This window comes from Pongo pygmaeus, chromosome 19 (assembly GCF_028885625.2).
Source record: "Pongo pygmaeus isolate AG05252 chromosome 19, NHGRI_mPonPyg2-v2.0_pri, whole genome shotgun sequence".
NCBI classification, from domain to species: Eukaryota; Metazoa; Chordata; class Mammalia; order Primates; family Hominidae; genus Pongo; species Pongo pygmaeus.
In genome coordinates, this window is record NC_072392.2 from 71,335,327 (window position 1) to 71,359,460 (window position 24,134).

General features: G+C 42.7%; 1 protein-coding gene across 3 annotated transcripts in view; it reads right to left on the minus strand.

Annotated features, from left to right (window-relative positions):
* The window catches only part of NPEPPS (aminopeptidase puromycin sensitive), a 94,772-nt gene that overhangs the window by 69,999 nt on the left and 639 nt on the right, over positions 1–24,134 (minus strand). For all 3 annotated transcript variants that reach the window (XM_054456054.2, XM_054456058.2, XM_063657155.1), the window contains exon 2: positions 10,300–10,384. In XM_054456054.2, the coding sequence (XP_054312029.1) occupies positions 10,300–10,384 (85 nt within the window). The remainder of the gene's footprint in view (positions 1–10,299; positions 10,385–24,134) is intronic.

Here is a 24,134-nt window from a genome sequence, read left to right on the forward strand (position 1 = left end):
AAAAAAGCAAGAAAACTGAAAAAGATCTGGGATCAAGAAAAAAGTAAAACAGGCTGGGTGCAGTGGCTCATGCCTGTAATCCCAGCACTTTGGGAGACCACGGCAGGTGGATCACAAGGTCAGGAGTTCGAGACCAGCCTGGTCAATATGGGGAAACCCCATCTCTACTAAAAATACAAAAATTAGCCAGGCGTGGTGGTCTGTGTCTGTAGTCCCAGCTACTTGGGAGGCAGAGGCAAGAGAATTGCTTGAACCCGGGAGGCAGAGGTTGTAGTGAGCCGAGGTCATGCCAGCGCAAGACTCCATCTCAAAATAAATAAATAAATAAATAAAACAGAAGGCACAAATAAATAAAATGAGCCCTGACTACTACTTAACTTCCCTTCTAATTTTATTAACTTGAAACTATAGCAGAGCTTCCCTAACTGTGGCAGATCCAAACATGGATTACAGGTTTATCAAGATAATAATTCCCTTGGCCCTTGGATCAGCCTGGTAGAGCCTAGAGCAATGAAACATCTCTGATACCCTCCAGTTGTGGGCCTCCTCTTCCTTATGTACCAGGAAAACATCAGTTTCTACTAATGCCTTGAAAAAAAGTTAGGAAGCATTGATTTGGAGAACAGCTAACTCTTCCAGCTTCACACTTAAGAGCAGCATAATGGCCGGGCGCGGTGGCTTGTGCCTGTAATCCCAGCACTGCGGAAGGCTGAGGCAGGCGGATCACCTGTGGTCGGAGGTTCGAGACAAGCCTGACAAACATGGATAAACCCCATCTCTACTAAAAATACAAAATTAGCTGGGTATGGTGGTGCATGCCTGTAATCTGAGGCTGAGGCAGGAGGCTGAGGCAGGAGAATCACTTGAACCCGGGAGGCTGAGGTTACGGTGAGCCGAAATCATGCCATTGCACTCCAGCCTGGGCAATAAGAGCGAAACTCCATCTCAAAAAAAAAAAAAAGAACAGCATACACTACAATGTTGCTAACATTATGCAATCAGTGTTTTCTCTACATTTAATGCAAAACTACATAATTTACAGCAGTTTTTTATGCTCTCCATTTTCTTAATATTTAGAACACCGTAAAGAATCTTTACAATTAGTAAGTATCTTGATGGTAGTCCTCAAAGGGAAGTAAAATACAAGTTAAAGCTGGTAACAAAATAATCTCAAATACAAAATAATTGTGTTACCCATAAAGTTAATAGGATAGAGCACATGAAGAAATGCAGACCTGACAAGTCCCCCCTTATCCGCAGTTTCACTTTCCAGTTTCAATTACCTAGAGTCAACCACAGTCTGAAAATATTAAATGGAAAATTCCAGAAACAAACAATTCATAAGTTTTAAACTGTACTGTTCTGAATAGTGTGATGAAATCTTGGGCCCTCCCATTCCATTCTGCCCAGAACATGAATCATCCCTTTCTCCGACGTATCCATGCTGTATATGCTACCCAGCCCATTAGTCACCTAGTAGCCATCTCAGTTATCAGATTGACTGTCAATGTATCACAAGGCTTGTGTTCAAGTAACCTTTATTGTACTTAATAATGGCCTCAAAGCACAAGAGTAGTGATGCTAGCAGTTTGGAAACGTCAAAGAAGAAGGGTGAGTATAATACAATAAGATACTATAAGAGAGGCTAAGCACAGTGGCTCATGCCTGTAATCCTAGCACTTTGGGAGGCTGAGGCAGGAGGATCGCTTGAAGCCAGGAGTTCAAGACCAACTTCAGCAATAAAGCCAGACCTGACTCACAAAAAATTTTTTACAAATTAGCTGGGTGTGTTGGTGCATACCTATAGTCCTAGCTAACTGGGAGGCTGAAGCAGGAGGATTACTTGAGCCCAGCAGTTTGAGGCTGCAGTGAGATACGATGGCACCACTGCACTCCAACCTGGGCAACAGAGTGAGACTCTGCCTCTAAAAATAAATAAATGAAATAATTTTTTTTAAAAAGAAGATATTGGCTGGGCGCGGTGGCTCACGCCTGTAATCCCAACACTTTACGAGGCTGACAGGGGAGGTTCACCTGAGGTCAGGAGTTTGAGACAAGCCTGACCAACATGGAGAAACCCTGTCCCTACTAAAAATACAAAATTAGCCAGGTGTGGTGGTGCATGCCTGTAATCCCAGCTACTTGGGAGGCTGAGGCAGGAGACTTGCTTAAACCCGGGAGGCAGAGGTTGCAGTGAGCCAAGATCACACCATCGCACTCCAGCCTGGGCAACAAGAGTGAAACTCCATCTCAAAAAAAAAAAAGATATCGTGGTTCACACCTGTAATCCCAGCACTTTGGGAGGCCGAGGCGGGCAGATCACGAGGTCAGAAGATGGAGACCATCCTGGCTAACACAGTGAAACCCCGTCTCTACTAAAAACACAAAAAATTAGCCGGGTGTGGTGGCATGTGCCTGTAGTCCCAGCTACTCAGGAGGCTGAGGCAGGAGAATCGCTTGAACCTGGGAGGTAGAGGTTGCAGTGAGCTGAGATCGCACCACTGCACTCCAGCCTGGGCGACAGAACAACGTCTCAAAAAAAAAAAAAGAGAGAGAGAGAGACGCACACAACATTCATGTAACTTTTATTACAGTATATTGTTATAATGGTTCTATTTTTTATTAGCTATTGTTAATTTCTTACTATTGCTAATGTAAAAATTAAACTTTATCATAGTACATATGTATAGGGAAAAACATAGCATATATAAGTTTTGCTACTATCTGGTTTCAGGCATACCATTGGGGGTCTTAGAACACATCTGCCATAGATAAGGAAGAACTACTGTATGACAGACTTACTCCATTTATCTAGATTTTCTTCGTTTCATTCAATGTATATTTATTAAATCCCTACTATATGTCAGATACCAGGGAAAACCACAAATGAAAAAGAATGAATCATGATTACTGGTCCTCAAGGATCTTTTTTTTTTTTTTTTTGAGAAGTCTCTTGTCCCTCAGGCTGGAGTGCGATGGTGCGATCTTGGCTCACTGCAACCTCTGCCTCCCGGGTTCAAGCAATTCTCCCACCTCAGCCTCCCGAGTAGCTAGGATTACAGGCGCCTACCACCACGCCCAGCTAATTTTTGTACTTTTTTTTTTAGTAGAGACGGGGTTTCACCATGTTGGCCAGGCTGGTCTTGAACTCCTGACCCTAGGTGAGCCACCCGCCTCGGCCTCCCAAAGTGCTGGGATTACAGCCATGAGCTACCGTGCCCGGCCCCTCAAGGATCTTAAGATTCCATCGAAAAGCAGTACAACCATGACACAAACAAATAATTGCAATATGGTGTGGTTACATTAATGACAGGCAATAGAGTGGCAAGTACATGGACCCTAGATCCAAACCGCCTGGGTTTGAATCCTGGCTCTAACATTTATCAGTTTTATTACCTAAAGTAGATACCCTCTCTGTGCCTAGGGTTGTTCTCTACATGAACATGTAATGCACTTAGTGCCTGGTATAGAGTAAACACTAAACTCATCATTATTTTTATAATTATCACTATTAAACATTATATTATGAAAAATGTTTCACTTGGTTAGGCACCTAATCTGAACTGGAGGTTAAAAAGAAGATAAAACGTTCCCTCTATACTCAGCAATAAGCCAACTAAATTCCTAAAACAGCAGTCACTAAAGCAATCCATATCACCTTAAGGCGATTTAAATAATGTTTTAAAACTTACCAAATATAACTAAGACAAAATTTAAAACTATTCTACACTCATATACTTTGTATATAGCCATATGGAAACCAACACAGGTTCTTTATCAGACAGCCCCTCAATATTATTCAAAACCAACAAATGTAAAAGTGAAAGAATGCAAATACACTGCAAACTTCATGTTCTTTATCTCTGATTTGCACTAAAAAGGAATAAAGGGGCTGGCTAACTATCACTTGCTCCTTCTAATGCTGACATTTCTTTATTTGGCTCCAGTTTAAACTAATGATACTTAAGGGTTGTTTGAGAATGGATCTATCCTGCATAGAAACCAGAATATATTTCACGGATAAGCATAGAAATCCAAACAAGGGCCAGGCACATTGGCTGAGATCTGTAATCCCAGCACTTTGGGAAGCTGAGGTAGGAGGACTGCTTGAGTCTTGGAGTTTGAGACCAGCCTGGGGAACATTGCAAAACCCCATCTCTACAAAAATTAAAAAATTAGCCAGGTGTGGTGGCACATGCCAGCCATCCCAGCTCTTCAGGAGGCTGTGGTGGGAAAGTAACTTGAGCCCAGGAGGCTGCAGTAAGCCAGGATTGCACCACTGCATTCCAGCCTGGATAACAGAGAAAGACCTGTCTCAAAAAAAAAAAAGAAAGAAAAAGAAAAGAAAGAAATCTCAACAAACAAGATCAGAAATTAGAAACTTAAGACTTTTGTCTTAATGTTAACACTATATAAACTCTTCCTCTTTGAAAAATATGCCCTCTGTTTGTCACTACTGTCTTGGCAATTCGTTATACTTTCTCACAAGCAAAGAAACCTATTTCAGACTTGCGTTCACACTTATCAAACTATCACTTAAACAGAGTATTTAAGGTCTGGTGCAGTGGCTCACACCTGTAATCCCAGCACTTTGGGAGGCCAAGGTGGGCGGATCACCTGAGGTCAACAGTTTGAGAGCAGCCTGGCCAAAATGGGGAAACCCCATCTCTACAAAAATTTAAAAATTAGCCAGGTTTGGTGGCACACACCTGTAATCCCAGCTACTTGGGAGGCTGAGGCACAAGAATCACTTCAACCCAGGAGACGGAGGCTGTAGTGAGCCGAGATCGCGCCACTGCACTCCAGCCTGGGCAATAAGAGTGAGACTCTGTCTCAAATAATAATAATAATATTTAATAAAAACTCCTTGAATGACACAAATTACCACTTAGGCAAAAAGAACCTTGATATTTACAAGAGTAAAAAGTTCAAATAAATAATAAACTTCATTTATTATTATATATAAGCCAAGGGAATTTATTATATGCAAGGGAATCACTGTTCAGACAGTGAGCTGAGGGGCCAGAATTTGTGAGACAGAAGGGGTCCTTTTCACACAATATTTACTTGAAGTTTCACAATAATCAAAGGTATCTGCTTTTAGCCTAATTATTCACGTATACACATCAACAAGATTTAAATTAACCAAAATGTTAAATGTTTATTAAGCAGCCACCATATAATGTAGGTTTTGGAACTAGTATTTAAATGGAAGAGTGTATCTTCAGAGTAAAGTTCCACTGAGAAATAGAAAAGTCTGTAAAAACAGGTCTTGTCTTATAACAAGAAACTGATGCTGACTTCTGCAATAAAACTAAATAGTCTCTTGATGTGTAGTTGGCACAATTCCAGAAATCTAAACTACTAGCAAATTTGTTTATATCTGGTATAACTGGGCCAGGCGTGGTGACTCATGCCTGTAATCTCAGCACTTTGGGAGGCCGAGGTAGGTGGATCACCTGAGGTCTCGAGTTCGAGACCAGGCTGGCCAACATGGTGAAACCCTGTCTCTACTAAAAATACAAAAATTAGCTGGGGGTGGTGGTGCACACCTGTGATCCCAGCTACTCAGGAGGCTGAGGCAGGAGAATTGCTTGAACCTGGGAGGCAGAGGTTGCAGTGAACAAGATCATGCCATTGCACTCCAGCCTGGGCAACAAGAGTGAAACTCTGTTTCAAAAAAAAATAAATAAATAAAAATATATATACATATATATCTGGTATAACTACTACTATATCTAAAGGGATGAGAAACAAGCCTTTAATTTCTACTTGAAATGATCTCTTTCATTTTTGCAAGAGAAAAGGGTACATAACTAATATCCAAACAGAGTTAATAAAAGGCCTATTAAGGATTATTTTAAAACAAGTTCTTTAAAAAAAAAAAAGAAAGTTCTACTAGTTCTACTAGTTGCAGTGAGCCAAGATTGCACCACTGTACTCCAGCCTGGGCGATACAGCAAGACTGCATCTCAAAAAAAAAAAAACAAAAAAACAGACCACATGCCCATAGGTCTTTTAGGATGACTGCACATATCACAAAAAAATGGCCTTTTTCTTCAAATAAAAACTTACACAAAGAAGCAACAATTGGCCAGGCACCTTTAATCCCAGCACTTTGGCTCACACCTTTAATCCCAGCACTTTGGGAGGCCGAGGCGGGCAGATCACAAGGTCAGGAGATCGAGACCATCCTGGCTAATACGGTAAAACCCCGTCTCTACTAAAAATACAAAAATTAGCCGGGCGTGGCGGCGTGCGCCTGTAGTCCCAGCTGCTGGGGAGGCTGAGGCAGGAGAATGGCGTGAACCCGGGAGGCAGAGCTTGCAGTGAGCCAAGACTGCGCCACTGCACTCCAGCCTGGGTGACAGAGCAAGACTCCGTCTCAAAAAGAAAAAAAAAAAAAAAATTAAAAGAAGCAACAATTTCATGCCTTAAAAGTAATTTTCTGATTTTACTTTTATCTTTCTTTTTAATTATATATACATGGAAGGCCAAATCTATCCCTGTTCCCAATCAAAACTTTTTTTTTTTTTTTCAGACAGAGTCTTGCTCTGTTGCCCAGGCTGGAGTGCAGTGACACAATCTCCGCTCACTGCAACTTCCGCCTCCCGGGTTCAGGCGATTCTCCTGCCTTCAGTCTCCCAAGTAGCTGCAATTACAGGTGCCTGCCACCACACCCAGCTAATTTTTGTGTTTTTAGTAGAGATGGCGTTTCACCATGTTGGCCAGGCTGTTCTGGAACTCCTGACTACAGGTGATCCGCCAACCTAGCCCTCCCAAAATGCTAGGATTATAAGTGTGAGCCACCACACCTGGCCGCCCCCAATTCAAACTTTAACAACTCATACAACTTCCCATTCTCTTAAACTCTAAAATTACATGGTCTCACACATGACTTCAGGTTTTTTCCTGCTGCTCTGGTAGAAAAGCGTTGAGAAATGTACCTTAGCTAGTTCTGAAGGAAAATTTTTTTTTTTGAGACAGAGTCTCTGTCACCCAGGCTGGAATGCAGTGGCATGATCCCGGCTCACTGCAACCTCTGCCTCCTGGGTTCAAGCAATTCTCCGCCTCAGCCTCTCAAGTAGCTGGGATTACAGGCACCCGCCACCATACCCAGCTAATTTTTTTATTTTTAGTAGAGATGGGGTTTCACCATCTTGGCCAGGCTGGTCTTGAACTTCTGACCTCATGATCCACCCGCCACAGCCTCCCAAAGTGCTGGGATTACAGGCGTAAGCCACTGCACCCAGCATTGAATATATATTATGTATCTAAAATAATATAATGTTTTATCAGAATCTCTCTTCAAATCTTTTCCATTAAGTTTACATTTCTCTCTTGACTCTCTTAGTAAGAACACTAACTGGGCTTCCGCGAGATACAGATCATTATGAGCTTAGCACCATTTGGTTATGCATATTCAAAACTTTTCAGTCAGGTCGGGCGCGGTGGCTCACGCCTGTAATTCCCATACTTTGGGAGGCTGAGGCGGGTGGATCATGAAGCCAGGAGTTCAAGACCAGCCTAATAAACATGGTGAAACTCCATCTCTACTAAAAATACAAAAATTAGCCGGGCGTGGTGGCACGTGCCTGTAATCCCAGCTACTCAGGAGGCTGAGGCAGGAGAATTGCTTGAACCCGAGAGGCGGAGGTTGCAGCAAGCCAAGATCATTTGGTGACAGAGCGAGACTCCATCTCAAAAAAAAAAGAACTTTTCAGTCACCTGAATTCTATCCTGACATTTTTAGTACAGGAAGATAAAAAACAAACTTGAGCTGAAACCATGCCAGCTGGAAGGCACACATTTATATTACTAGATCTACCTATCTACATACCACTTTAAAACCACACATCGAATTTAAACATTCTCTACCTGCAACAAAGAAAGCCTTGTTGCTTTGATACACCTGGCTAAAGTACTTCTATTTTTCTCCACAGTTAAAGAAGTTAAATAATCACTCTTTCATTTACCAGACAATTTTTTTAAAGCTGGCACTCACTCAAGTCTATTTGAAGAATCTGTTCTTCCAGCAGTTTGATCTAATTTACGATCAATTGAACTTAAGTACTTCTTGGGAATAGTATGTTCAACTGCTACTACTTTGACTTTCTATAGACAAAATAGTTTAAGAAAAAATCATAAATGTTATGAGGCCTTAAAATGAAACTTCTTTTCAGTATAATGTAAAGGAGAGAGGAAATCAAAATATAAAATAAGTTAAAAGATCAAATGTGTAAATTATTTTATTTTATTTATTTATTTATTTTGAGACAGAGTCTCGCTCTGTCGCCCAGGCTGGAGTGCAGTGGCGCGATCTCAGCTCACTGCAAGCTCCGCCTCCCGGGTTCACGCCATTCTCCTGCCTCAACCTCCCGAGTAGCTCGGATCACAGACGCCCGCCACCAGGCCCAGCTAACTTTTTGTATTTTTAGTAGAGACGGGGTTTCACCAAGTTAGCCAGGATGGTCTTGATCTCCTGACCTTGTGATGTGCCCGCCTCGGCCTCCCAAAGTGCTGGGATTACAGGCCCGTGCCCAGCCGTAAATTATTTTATATTAAAGAAGTCTCAGAGTAACCAATAACCATTTTGACAAGGAATGTCTAGGTGAAATCAAAAGTAAAAAGGCAACCAGGTGTGGTGGCTCTTGCCTGTAATCTCAGCAACCTGGGAGGCCAAAGAGGTCAGATTCCTTGAGCCCAGGAGTTCAAGACCAGCCTGGGCAATATAGGAAGACCCCCCCCCTCCCCGCCATATCTACAAAAAAATACAAATACGAATATTAGCCAGGCATGGTGGTACACGCCTGTAATATCAGCTACTTGGGAGGGTGAGGTGGGAGGATGGCTTGAGACCAGGAGACAGAGGTTGTGGTAGTTAAGATCATGCCACTGCCCCCCAGCCTGGGTGACAGAGCGAGACTCTCTCAAAAAAAAAAGTAAAACGCAATCCAGCTCCAATACTGAGGTACTTGTAAGAGTTTATGCCAAATTTGGTATCTATTTAAAAAGCAGCTCATACGGGAATAAGATTTCCAGTCAAAATGGACTACTTTCATACTAAAATTATAAGGTCTAAAATAGTTCTCATTTTATAGACACTAATGGAGTTCCACATTCTATACCATGTTTCTTTTTAACATGTTCTTCCCCTATAACTAACTCCATTATTTAGCTTCTAATCTTCATATTGTCTCATAAAGCAAATGTTTTTCTCCGAATTAGGAGTATGACTTATCTCAATTTTAAACTATAGTACAAAAAGAAAAAAAAACTTTAAGAAAAACATAAAAACGAAGCCTCTTTGAGGAGCCTTTCATGTTCAAAGTACTTAATTTTTCAAATAACTTATCAGCTTTATTATGCATATTATATTCATTTTATACTTATGAAAATGTGATTTCCCTAGTATCACAAAATAAGTTAATTTTGGAAGTAGAATTTAAATTGCGACATTTGGCCGGGTGTGGTGGCTCACACCTGTAATCCCAGCACTTTGGGAGGCAGGCAGATCACCTGAGGTCAGGAGTTCAAGACCAGCCTGGCCAACATAGCAAAACCCTGTCTCTATTAAAAATACAAAAATTAGCTAGGTATGGTGGTGGGCACCTGTAATCTCAGCCACTCAGGAGGCTGAGGCAGGGAGAACTGCTTGAACCCAGGAGGCAGAGATAGCAGTGAGCTGAGATCACGCCACTGCACTCCAGCCTGGGCAACAGAGCAAGACTGTCTCAAAAAAATAAATAAATAAAAATAAATTTAAAAATAGAATAAATTGTGACATTTACTTTATTTCACAATACTGTTAGGTTATACTATTCAATATTTCCCATAAACATTTTACCCTTTTTTTTCTTTTTCTTTTTTTGAGTCAGGGTCTCACTCTGTCGCACAGGCTGGAGTGCAGTGGCACAATCATGGCTCACTGCAGCCTCGGTCATCTGCGCTCAATAGATCCTCCCACCTCAGCCTCCCAAATAGCTGGGACTACAGGCACACACCACTATGCCTAGCTAATATTTTTGTTTGTTTGTTTGTTTGTTTCGCCATGTGGCCCAGGCTGGTCTCAAACTCATGGGCTCAGGGATCTGCTCACCTCAGCCTCCCAAAGTGCTGGGATTATAGGCGTGAGCCACTTCACCCAGCTGAATTTACCCATTTCTAAAGTAACAAACATTGAAGTCTTAACCTGAAAATCTCTCTCTCTCTCTCTCTCTCTCTCTCTCACACACACACACACACCCCCCCTACATATGCACATGCAGACAGCAAATTAAAATGGAAAACAGCTCTTACCTTCATCTCCTTCTGGCGCATATGAAGCTGTAATAATATCAATATCAGCACAATTCATCACAATCTGATTAGTCGCCTGCCTCACCTAAGGGGAAAAGAAAAATCAACAGTGTCAGAAATAGCCTAGATTAATAGTATATACAACTTGGCCAGGTGTGTTGGCGCACACCTAAAATCCCAGCACTTTGGGAGGCCAAGCAAAGAGGATCGCTTGAGCCCAGGAGTTTGAGACCAGCCTGGAAAACATGGCGAAACCCCATCTCTACAAAAAATACAAAAATTGGCCAGGAGTTGTGGTGTGTGCCTATAGTCCCAGCTACTCGGGAGGTTGAAGTGGGAGGACTGCTTGAGCCCAGGAGGTTGAGGCTGCAATAAGCTGTGATTGTGCAGATGCACTCCATCCTGGGCAACTGAGCAAGACTCTGTGTCTCTCAAATAATAATAATTATTATGTTAGTAAGACCTGGACTAATATCACAGTCAATTTTTTAAAATCCAGACTTCGCTAAAACCTAGACTGAGAATTTATGCATCAATGGTACAAATAAATGAAGTTTTAATAATCCAAAGCAACTCATGTTTTCCAAATTATATTAAAAACAATAATGGATGTTTAAGTATTTCACATCACTTACATCTAACCAATGAGCAAAATAAAATAATGTTTTCTACTTAAGTCTTGATTTTAAACTATTAAAGGGCTGGGCACAGTGGCTCATGCCTGTAATACCAACACTTTGGGAGGCTGAGGCAGGAGGATTACTTGAGGTCAAAAATTCAAGACCAGCGTGGGCAACACAGTGACACACAAAAAAATTTAAAAATTAGGTGGGTGTGATGGTACCCACCTATAGTCCTAACTACTGGAGAGGCTGAGGGAGGAGGATCCCTTAAGCCCAGGAGGTCAAGCGAGGCTGCAGTGAGCTATGATTACACCACTGACCTCCGGCCTGAACAAGAGAGCGAGACTCTGCTCAAAAAATAAAAATAGGCTGGGGGCATCGGCTCACACCTGTAATCTTGGCACCTTGGGAGGCCGAGGCAGGCGGACCACCTGAGGTCAGGAGTTTGAGATCAGCCTGGCCAACATGGTGTAACCCCATCTCTACTAAAAATTGGCCAGGTCTGGTGGCACACACCTGTAATCCCAGCTACTCAGGATGCAGGGGCAGGAGAATCACTTGAACCCAGGAGGTGAGCTTGCAGTGGGCCGAGATCACACCACTGCACTGCACTGCAGCCTGGGCGACAGAGTGAGGCTACGTCTCAAAAAAAAAAAAAAAAAAAAAGAATACAAAAATCAGCCAGGCAAGGTGGCATAGGCCTGTAATTCCAGCTACTCAGGGAGCTAAGGCACGAGAATTGCTTAAACTCAGGAGGCGGAGATTGCAGTGGGCTGAAATCGTGCCACTACACTCCAGCCTGGATAACAGAGTGAGACTCTATCTCAAAAAATAAATAAATAAATAAATACTTTTAATTTCATAAAAATCTTAATTAGGAAACATTTCTTACAACATATTGCAATAATTATATATTTTAACATGCACATCAAACTCACCATGAGGCCTTCTGTGAGGATAGAGGAAGAAGGCTGACACTATAAATCACGTCAAAACTTTATACAATAACTCACCGCCAAATGTGGTGGCTCACACCTGTAATCCTAGCACTTTTGGAGGATCAGGCAGGCAGATCACTTGAGGCCAGGAATTCAAAACCAGCCTGGCTGACATAGAGAGTAGAGAGACCCCATCTCTACTAAAAATACAAAAATTAAGGCCAGGCACGGTGGCTCACGCCTGTAATCCCAGCACTTTGGGAGGCCGAGGCAGGCGGATCATGAGGTCAGGAGATCGAGACCATCCTGGCTAACACGGTGAAACCGCGTCTCTACTAAAAATACAAAAAATTAGCCGGGCGTGGTGGCCGGCGCCTGTAGTCCCAGCTACTCAGGAGGTTGAGGCAGGAGAATGACGTGAATCTGGGAGGCGGAGCTTGCAGTGAGCGGAGATTGTGCCACTGCACTCCAGCCTGAGCAACAGAGCAAGACTCTGTCTCAAAAATAAATAAATAAATAAACAAACAAACTAGCATCTTGGTCCATGTTTTCCTGTGCACACATGAGAGAATTTTTCCATGGAAAGGAACCTAATAGTGGACTTTCTGGATTGTTGGACATAAATCTTCAACTTTACCAAGAACTGCCAAATTATCCTCTAGAGTGGTATCAACTGACATTCCCATGAGCAAAGAATGAAGAAATTCCACTTTCAGCATGTTCTGAAAAACTTTAATATTTTTGACAATCTAATGGGTATTAAATGATAGTCCTGGCTAGGCACAGTGGCTCAGGCCTGTAATCCCAGCACTTTGGGAGGCTGAGGTGGGTGGCTCACTTGAGGTCAGGAGTTCAACACCAGCCTGACCAACATGGTGAAACCCCATTTTTACTAAAAAAAAAAAAAAAAAAAAACACACACAAAATTAGCCAGGCATGTGGTGCGTGCCTGTAATCCCAGCTACTTGGAAGGCTGAAGCAGGAGAATCACTTGAACCCGTGCAGTGGAGGTTGCAGTGAGCTAGACTTAGCCATTGCACTCCAGCCTGGGCAACAAGAGCAAAACTCTGTCTCAAAAATTTAAAAAAAAAAAAATTTTTTTACTGATAGTCCATTGGTTTAATCAGAATTTCCCTGATTTCTAATAACATTGGTTACTATGCATCTTTTCTCGTGTGTGTGTGTGTGTGTGTGCCATTAAGTTTTTCCACTGTGAACTGCTTAACACTCTTGTGCATTTTTCTTTCTTTTTTTGAGATGGAGTCTCGCTCTCTTGCCCAGGCTGGAGTGCAATGATGTGATCTTGGCTCACTGCAACCTCCATCTCCCTAGGTTCAAGCGATTCTCCTGCCTCAGCCTCCTGAGTAGCTGGGATTACAGGTGTGTACCACCACGCCCATCTAACTTTTGTATTTTTAGTAGAGATGGGGTTTCACCTTGTTGGTCGGGCTGGTCTCAAACTCCTGACCTCGTGATCCGCCCGTCTCAGCCTCCCAAAGTGCTGAGATTACAGACGTGAGCCACCACGCCCGGCCTCTTGTGCATTTTTCAATTTAGTCATAACCTTGCTTATATGCATTTATTTTGTTTTAAAAAAAACTTCAAATTCATTTCCAGACATTTGAATGTTCTAAATCTAAAATAACAAAAACACAGATGCCCTAAAATCACAAAGAAATGCTTCCTGAGGCAGGTAAGTGTAGCAAGCCATGTGGAAGCTGTGCACACCCCTTAAAAGGAGGAGATGGTAGCCATTTCTTGAAGCCAATGAATTATCGCTGTGGTGACTGGCAGGTTTAGTGCTGACAGATCTTCCAATTTTTTTTTTTTTTTTTTTTGAGACGGAGTTTCGCTCTTGTTGCCCAGGCTGGAGTGCAATGGCGCGATCTCGGCTCACCGCAACCTCCGCCTCCCAGGTTCAAGCGATTTTCCTGCCTCAGCCTCCCTAGTAGCTGGGATTACAGGCATGTGCCACCACACCCGGTAAATTTTGTATTTCTAGTAGAGACGGGGTTTCTCCATGTTGGTCAGGCTGGTCTCGAACTCCCGACCTCAGGTGATCTGCCCGCCTCGGCCTCCCAAAGTGCTGGGATTACAGGCATGAGCCACCGTACCTGGCCTGATCTTCCAATTTTTTTTAAAAAAACTACAAATTCAGATTTCATGTGCAATCTCTCATTTTTTTATTAATGGTAACTAATTCAAGTTTTCAGAAACACTATATAGACCAAACAAAATCTGTGTGCAGATCAACAATGCTCTTAGACAACTGAACATACCACAAAACTAGGTAAGAACATCAGAGTAGTATGATATCTGCATGAAAGACCTGTATATGGGTAATCATTTATTAATAACCAATACATATTTAAACATGATTAGCTGGCAACTAAAATTACCTGACCTAAATGAGACAGTAAGTTACAAAGCCTATAACGAGCTATTCAAATTCTCTAACACATAAAGTGAAACTACTTTGGCTCACAAAAAAAATGCTTCTCATAAATCTTCATGTTTCAAAACAAATGTCATTTAATGAATGGCTTATCTTTTAAGCAGCAATACTCCTTCACACTGTCTATTTCACCAAAACATACCTAAACAGCACTAAAACTTTTGTGTCCAACTGGCGATTTATAGCACTAAAGTTGAACAAAAAACAAAAAGAATTCTTTGCCTATTCAGAAGTTGACTTAAAAATTCAGAAACATGGCCAGGCACGGCGGCTCATGCCTGTAATCCCAGCACTTTGGGAGGCCAAAGTGGGTGGATCACGAGGTCAGGGGTTCGAGACCAGCCTGGCTAATATGGTGAAACCCCATCTCTACTAAAAATACAAAGATTAGCTGGGTGTGGTGGCACATGCCTGTAATCCCAGCTACTTGGGAGGCTGAGGAAGGAGAATCACTTGAACCTAGGAGGCGGAGGTTGCACTGAGCCAAAATCGCGCCATTGCACTCCAACCTGGGCGACGAAAGCAAGACTCCATCTTAAAAAAAAAAAAAAATCAGAAACACAAAGAAATGAAGCACTTACTGGGGTATGCTCCAATGGGTAAAATGAATAAAAACCTTTCTGAGTTTGAAGTTTATGCCAGCAAAATAATAACCGTGGTTTAGTTACTAGTCTTAATCATTATCTAGGCAACCACACTTTCATCCATCAACATCTACAGTGAATTTCACAGTAGCCAAGCAGTTAATCCACCAATGTCAAGATACCTGTACAACATTATACATGCCAAATCACAAAGCACATTACTATTGCAACCATTTGAGAGAAAGTATTTGTGCATTTTGGAAAGGCACCATGCACAACATCCAATTACAAGTACCTTCCAACTCCTCCTGTGTTTAAGGGAAACTCATCTATTTATACTAATGAATTAAGCTGTTTCTTGAATTGCTACTAATTTTTTTTTTTTCCAGGATACTACCATTTCTGGAAGGGTGGGAGGGAGGAACCAAAGGAACAAAGGTACTTATCTTAAAAATAGAAATCCATTCAAATTTAGAAATTGGTCAGCATCCTGTCTCATATTAGAGATGCACTGATTTAAAAACTTGACCAATAATGGGATAATCTATGTAAAGTGTCTGTTTTAGCACTTAGCGCCTCATATGTAGTCATCACTTAATAGATGCTAAGACATACACATACACACACAGGTTAAATTGTGCTCTCATATCATCTAACAGCATTCACCTAACAGTTTATAAAGCTTCTGATCAGAATGATATGAAGTTTAAAAACTATGTATTGTATTATATGGCACTTTGGATATCAGCATATGTGTACTACCCCAAGAAGGTAATTTAAAATATCTGTTTGGACATAAGTGTATGTGCTGACTACAACGCAGTATAACACTGCTCTTTGTGACGCTGCTCTTCCAAACAGTAGTGCTGACCTGATGGTGTAGTACATGATTTCTCACCTTTGACACCTTCATGTTAGTAAATATTAGCTGTGTGTTCTGCTATCAAAAAAACAGGTAATAATTCAAAGAAATTTCAGCATTAAAATCTTCAGTTTCCAAGTTTAAAACACAAGTGAAACACGGTTGGCATATAAAAGTGCACTGATAACACGCTCATTTTCAATTTTTCTACTTGATGTTATTAAAGGATAGAATGTTAGTGTATCCTTGCTTTGTTTCAAACCCAGGATTAAGTCTTCTTGGCCTCCTATATAGACCGCACTTCAACTGAGCCAAATACTAAGTAAGGGCTGTACCAAAGAGGCAGCTTGATGCCTGGTAACAACTTTACAATGGAAGTTTCCTATGAGCTAGGGAGGCAGAAATCGGAGATAACATTTTCCTGAATGAGTCTACTACAGTCACTCAGGAACAAATCTTACATGTACTATAGTAAGACTCAAGAGGGTTTTTTTCTGATTGTCAATGTCCTGAGATTTCAGTAAAAGAAAATCTCCAGTGTGACAATTCCAAATGCCAATCAGTCTGAAGCCTGAGTCAATTTGCCTAATAAAACTGATTTCACCATTAAAATAGCAATAATTGTTGCCTTGGTGGAACAGTTCTATAATAGCTAAAGACAAGAAGAAGCAAATAATTAGTAAACTCAAGTTGAGCCAAGTTTTCTAACAAGAGACATTGAAAAGAGCCACTTGCAGAAGGTCAAAAATAATTACCATTAATGTAAAAATGCAAAAGGCACAGAATATTGGTATGTGATGTTTGTGGCTACTAATATGCAATTAAAGTTTTAAACTATACATAGGAATAAAAAGGAGTAATACGCACCTACCTGAAGAAAGAAGTTACTTCTAGGGGCAGTGTGGGACGAGATGGAAATGGGTTTTAGAGGTATCTGTGACATTTTATTCCCCCCCAAAAAAAGCATGCATAGTCTGATGAAAATGGGGCAAAACGTTAACATCTGTTTAATCTCATACTGTGTGACTTTCTTGTATTTCTAAAATATTTCCTAATTTAAAATAAAATTTTAAAGAGATTACAAGTGACCAAATAAACCAAGAACCACATACTTGTATGGTGTTCAAAACGAAATCACTAAAATCTAGAGAACTAATCTCAGTCAACAACATAAGCCATCAGAAGGCTCAGTTATTTCCCACTGACTCACATACAGATTAGAGTAAGATTTACTTCACAATAAGAGCAGGCTCATTTATGTGGCAAAGTTCAGAGAAGCTTCACAGATAACTTACTACTCAAGACCACATTTACCCAGGTTGTATCAGAGTATCAGTTGTATCTAGAACCAGGAAGCTAAAAAAAAAAAAAAAAGGCCTGGATGAAAAGCCAAAATAGGTGATACAAAGTCCATACAATAAAACGCATACCCTTTACTCAGAAGAGAATCCAACAAACTCTCACACAGCAATTGATTTTCTAGCCCAAACAAGCTTGTTTATCTGGCTACTAAGCCTTCTTCAGATGAAGTTCAGTAAAATACAAGAGGGAAGAAATTGCACAACAGGCAGCAACAAGGCACAATAAGCAGCAAGAAGAATATGAGAATAAGGAAAACAAAACTACTTTAAAGAACAGATACGGGCTGGCTGGGTGCAGTGGCTCAGGCCTGTAATCCCAGCACTTTGGGAGGCCGAGGTGGGTGGATCACAAGGTCAGGAGTTCGAGACCAGCCTGGCCAATATGGTGAAACCCCTTCTCTACTAAAAATTCAAAAATTAGCCTGGCATGATGGCAGGTGCCTGTAGTCCCAGCTACTTGGGAGGATGAGACAGGAGAATCGCTTGAACCTGGGAGGCCAAGGTTGCAGTGAGCTGAGATCACGCCACTGCACTCCAGCCTGGGCGACAGAGCAAGACTCTGTCTCAAAAAAAAAAAAAAGAACAGATATGGACTAGGCGCGGTGGTTCACGCCTGTAATCCCAGCACTTTGGGAGGCAGAGGCAGGCGGATCACCTGAGGTCGGGTGTTTGAGACCAGCCTAGCTAACATGGTGAAACCTGGTCTCTACAAAAATACAAAAATTAGCCAGGCGTGGTGGCATGCACCTGTAATCCCAGGTACTAGGGAGGCTGAGGCAGGAGAATCCCTTGAACCAGGGAAGTGGAGGTTGCAGTGAGCCGAGATCGCACCACTGCACACTCCAGCCTGGCCTAGGCAACAGAGTGAGACTCTGTCTCAAAAAAAAAAAGAAAAAGAACAGATATGGCCGGGCGCGGTGGCTCACACTTGTAATTCCAGCACTCTGGCAGGCGAAGGCAGGCAGATCACCTGAGGTCAGGAGTTCAAGACCAGCCTGGCCAACATGGTGAAACCCTGTCTCTACTAAAAATACAAAATTAGCCAGGCGTGGTGGTGCATGCCTGTAATCCCAGCTACTAGGGAGGCTGAGCAGGAGAATTGCCTGAACCTGGGAGGCAGAGGTTGCAGTGAGCCAAGATTGTGCCACTGCACTCCCGCCTGGGCAACAGAGCAAAACTCCGTCTCAAAAAGAAAAAAAAAAAAACAGATATGAAACTGATAAATTATAGTACATAGTTTGGGGTCAATGAGAGATGTTCAGAATAAAGTTCAGTATTTAAAAAAAACAACAATGAAACAAACCTACACTATGAGGAATTGCAAAGCATAAAAAGATAATGTATTTCAGAAATATTTCCATTCAGATTAGTAAACTTTTTTTTTTTTTGAGACAGGGTCTCGCTGTGTCACCCAGGCTGGAGTGCAATGGCATGATCTCAGCTCACCGCAACCTCTGCTCCTCCGCTTTCCGAGTTCAAGCAATTCTCCTGTCTCAGCTTCCCGAGTAGCTGGGATTACAGGCATGTGCCACCACGCCCGGCTAATTTTTGTATTTTTTTGTAGAGATGGGATTTCACCATGTTGTCCAGGCTGGTCTCAAAACTTCTGACCTCATGATCCACCCACCTCAGCCTCCCAAAGTGCTGGGATTACAGGCATGAGCCACCACGCCCAGCCTAGTAAACTCTTTTTAAAATGTCTAAGGGCCTCAAAGGGTAAACTTCAGTTATCTGGAAAATTCACTGCAGAATTCATTGCCAGATGAATTAGACAAAGCTTAGCATACAAAACTGTTTGTTATACTTCTTTCCTCATAGATACATTTCAAAAAACAGAAAATCTGAACAAATTCAATTCCTTATCACCAATATTTTGAATTTAATTTTATATATATGAATACTTTTTTAAGAAAATTTCTTCCTTTTTTTTTTTTCCCTGGAGACAGGGTCTTGCTATGTTGCCCACACTGGTATCAAACTCCGGTGCTCAAGCAAGTCTCCCACCTCGACCTCCCAAAGTGCTAAGATTACAGGAGTGAGCCACAGTGTTGGCCAAAATGATTACACAGAAAATATGCAGAAAATGGCCAGGCATGGTGGCTCATGCCTGTGATCCCGGCATTTTGGGAGGCCAAGGCGGGTGGATCACCTGAGGTCAGGAGTTGAGACCAGCCTAGCCAACATGATGAAACCCCCTCTCTACTAAAAATACAAAAAATTAGCTGGGCTTAGTGGTGCGCACCTGTAATCCCAGCTACTCTGGAGGCTGAGGCAAGAGAAACGCTTGAGCCTGGGAGGCAGAGGTTGCAGTGAGCCGAGATCACACCATTGCACTCCAGCCTGGGCAACAAGAGCAAAACTCTGTCTCCAAAAAAAAAAAGAAGCCGGGCGCGGTGGCTCGGTGGCTCACGCCCATAATCCCAGCACTCTGGGAGGCTGAGGCGGGTGGATCACCGGAGGTCGGGAGTTCGAGACCAGCCTGACCAACATGGAGAAACCCCGTCTCTACTAAAAATAGAAAAAATTAGCTGGGCGTGGTGGCGCATGCCTGTAATCTCAGCTATTTGGGAGGCTGAGGCAGGAGAATTGCTTGAACCTGGGAGGCAGAGGTTGTGGTGAGCCGAGATCATGCCACTGCACTCCAGCCTGGGCAACAAGAGCGAAAAACTCCATCTCAAAAAAAAAAAAAAAAGAGAGAAAATTTGCAGAATTTGGGCAACAAATTTGTAACACAGAATTGACAATCACCATTTAGGTGCCAAATATTTAATCTGCCAAACAAACTACTATATTGGCAACTCTTCACTTAGTGCTAATTTAGTTATCTCCAACATGAATATTTTGTTAGTAGAGGCCAGGGGTTGGCTAGGATATCCTGATTTCTGGCCTTGAATGATAAACTTAGTTTCTCTGTCACAGGTAAAGTATTTCCATAAGAGAAAGCCCAGCTGGGCACGGTGGCTCACGCCTGTAATCCCAACACTTTGGGAGGCCGAGGAAGATGGAATCAGGTCAGGAGATCAAGACCATCCTGGCCAATATGGTGAAACCCCATCTCCACTAAAAATACAAAAAAATCAGCCAGGCATGGCAGCGCGTGCCTGTAGTCCCAGCTACTCAGGAGGCTGAGGCAGGAGAATTGCTTGAACTCGGGAGGCAGAGGCTGCAGTGAGCCAAGATCGTGCCACTGCACTCCAGCCTGGGTGACAGAGCAAGACTCCATCTCAAAAAAAAAAAAAAAAGAATACCCAATTATTGTACCAACCACTACACACTCATCATCATAAACAGTAGTCACACACATAAACTTATAATTCATTTTAATTAATTATCCACAAACAGAGAGGATCAAAATATGAAATATCTACAAAAGTCCACTGCTCTCAAGTATCCAGTGTAAAGGGAGGGGACAGGGAATGAAATAAATTTTGGGCCTAGAGAAACTTCTGTATAATAACAAATTTTCAAAACCAGCCAGACCACACTAATGTGAAAGACAATTAATTTTTTTTTTTTTTTTTTTTTTTGAGACGGAGTCTCGCTCTGTTGCCCAGGCTGGAGTGCAGTGGTGCAATCTCAGCTCACTGCAAGCTCCGCCTCCCAGATTCAGGCCATTCTCCTGCCTCAGGCTCCTGAGTAGCTGGGACTACAGGCGCCCGCCACCATGCCCAGCTAATTTTTTGTATTTTAGTAGAGATGGGGTTTCACCGTGTTAGCCAGGATGGTCTTGATCTCCTGACCTCATGACCCGCCCGCCTCGGCCTCCCAGAGTGCTGGGATTACAGGCGTGAGCCACCGCGCCCGGCCAAGACAACTAATTTTTAAATCACTGAACATGGACTAATTTCTTCACCTTCTGCAGCAGTCCACACCCCAGGCCAGGTTAAAAATCCACTAAGTTGGCCGGGCATGGTGTCTCATGCCTATAATCCCAGCTCTTTGGGAGGCCAAGGGAAGGGGATCACCTGAGGTCAGGAGTTCGAGACCAGCCTGGCCAACATGACAAAACCCCATCTCTACTAAAAATACAAAAATCAGTTGGGCATGATGGCACACACCTGTAGTCCCAGCTACCCAGGAGGCTGAGGCAGGGAGACTCGCTTGAACCCGGCGGGGGGACAGGGTGGAGGCTGCAGTGAGTCGAGATCACACCACTTCACTCCAGCCTGGGCGAAAGAGCAAAACTCTGTCTCAAAAAAATAAAAATTAAAAAATAAAATAAATCCACTAAGTTTCTAATATGTAACCTGTACGAATACTCTGGGCTTATCATAAAATTTTGTAACTAAAGCAACTAAGCAACTTGCATGTTATGTGTTATGTGATTCCAACTGTTAGGAAAACTGATCCAATATCAGTTATAAATATAGGTTTCTACAGATAACAATTTTGTCGCCGGGCACGGTGGCTCACGCCTGTAATCCCACCTCTTTGGGAGGCCGAGGCGGGCAGATCACGAGGTCAGGAGATCGAGACCACAGTGAAACCCCGTCTCTACTAAAAATACAAAAAATTAGCTGGGCGCAGTGGCGGGCACCTGTAGTCCCAGCTACTTCGGAGGCTGAGGCAGGAGAATGGCGTGAACCCGGGAGGCAGAGCTTGCAGTGAGGCGAGGTCGTGCCACTGCACTCCAGCCTGGGCGACAGAGCGAGACTCCATCTCAAAAAAAAAAAAAAAAAGAATTTTGTCAATATTTTAAAATTCCCACAAGATACCACCTAATGCCACAATTTAAACGTATTGCTCTAATTCATGGATTTCAAAAACATTAATATATGCTTTTTACTTCTTACCAATGTTAATTCCTCTTTTACCCTTCCAAACATGTCAATTAGTACAATTTAAAAGTCCAATCATCCTTTAATAAAACCTGTTGGAATTTACTATTGTGTCATCTTTGTGTTGCCATCTAGCCTGAAAAGAATTTCTGGAAAAAAAGTGTTTTGAAAAGTTCATGTTACTTAAAAAATTTATTTATTTTTTATTTATTTCCTTGCATCAAATTAACAAGTCCCTGCTAATATCTAGTATAGTACCATATGCTCGCTCAATGGCACAAACCAGTCTTCCACAAAAGTAGAAAAGAGGTAAGGAGAAACATGTCACTGCTTGTTGTTCTATCCCGATACTTAAATTAAACTCACTTCTTTAATAAGTAATCATTTAAAAATCTGTACTTTTTTCTAGACTTTTCCCAAAATATGTTTGCCTCCAAAAATTATGAACCCATTTTGGCAACTAATAGGGTAAAGAAACAAATTTTTTTTTAATGTTAGTCTTTTCACATAATGCGAACTCATTCATCACTAGGTTCTCTTTCCCAAAGGTTTGCCAAGTCACAAGACACACTACTGTTTACAATCCCTCCCATCTGCCCCTTGCCAATATATATCAAACACTCTAGTCACTTGGCTTAAACCACAGTTTCCCAAATAACCTTCTCAAATTCTAATTTCGACCCAAGATGCATTCGTTCTGATTCATATTCTTAATGGGAAAATTTTAAATCACCTGATTTTCACTAAGTTCTGCCTTTTGATGCTGCCAAATCCTAGAGCCCTCTTGCTTTCACACCAGTGCCCCAAATGTGACAGCTATAGTTATCTATCACAGATAAGTATAAAGTATAGATAACCATACTTTTAAATTCTATACTTTTAGACGTATTTTTAATCTGAGTACCGTATCCTCTTGGTTTTCAAAGACAACTACCAACATTCAATTCATTCGAGTACCAGTCTTCATTTCATTTCATTACTATATACACCATGTTCTTTAAGGTTGGAGCCTACTGATTTCCCCCGACCCCAGACTGCAGTAGGAAGAGAAATGAAACAAAATATATTTACTAACATTCTACTTACAGATAACTATCAAACAGTTCCCATTTTTATTACAGGCTTCCTATTACATAGTATCATAAATGCCTATTGTGCAGGATGTTTGTCGGGCATCTATACTGATGGTCTCCAAAATCAAACAATACTTCAGATAATGCTGGGGGAGGAGGGAGGGGAGTATGATTCACCAAAAACTGCAGTGAAGAGTAATGGAATATTTTCACCAGTGGTTTTTTTTTTTTTTTTTTTTTTGAGACGGAGTCTCACTCTGTCGCCCAGGCTGGAATGCAGTGGCGCGATCTCGACTCTGCAACCTCTGCCCCCCGGGTTCAAGTGATTCTCCTGCCTTAGCCTCCCGAGTAGCTGAGATTACAGGGGCCCGCCACCACGCCCCGCTAATTTTTGTATTTTTAGTAGAGACGGGGGTTTCACCATGTTGGTCAGGCTGGTCTCGAACTCCTGACCTCAAGTGCGCCCGCCTCAGCCTCCCAAACTGCTGGGATTACAGGCATGAGCCACCGCGCCCAGCCAGCTTCTTAGAGGAAGGTATTGCTAAGCAACCATCACGGTAGCAATAAACCCACCAGCTTCGAAGGCCGCAAAGCTAGGAAGATAGGTGGAAAAGCGGAGATGGGGTCCTCCCGCAGCTTCTCTAGAGGTTAGGAGAGAACAAAGTCACTGCTGCACTGTCACTTAAGGGAAAGGGGGAGGGGGCGGATCATCTTGGAAACCCAGCCCCTGGGCTGGAGCAGGCGGGGAGAAATCAGCGAGGCTGCCTGGGATTAACATTCTCGTTCTCACCCTCTCCCCCCCTTCTAGAAGCTCCCCTCCTCGCTCCAACGCGGAGGCCAGAGTCCCAAATGACCACCCCCTCCAATCTATCACCCGAGAGGTGTAGAGAGAAACCAAAGAAAGAACTGAGTCAGGTGGTTGAGGCAGAGCGGGGACTCCCATGACCTCTCCGTCCTCCCCCAACACCCTCCAGCCTCCCCCGCAACACTATCAAGCCCAGAAGGGTCCGGGGCGGGGGGGGAAAACCCCATACAGGTGTGCTCGCCGGGGAGGGGCGCAATGGCCGGGCCGCCGGCTCCACAGAGCTCTCGCAGCGCGGCCCCAGCCCGAGCCCCAGCTGCAGCCCCAGCCCCAACTGAGCAAGGCAGAGCACGCCGACC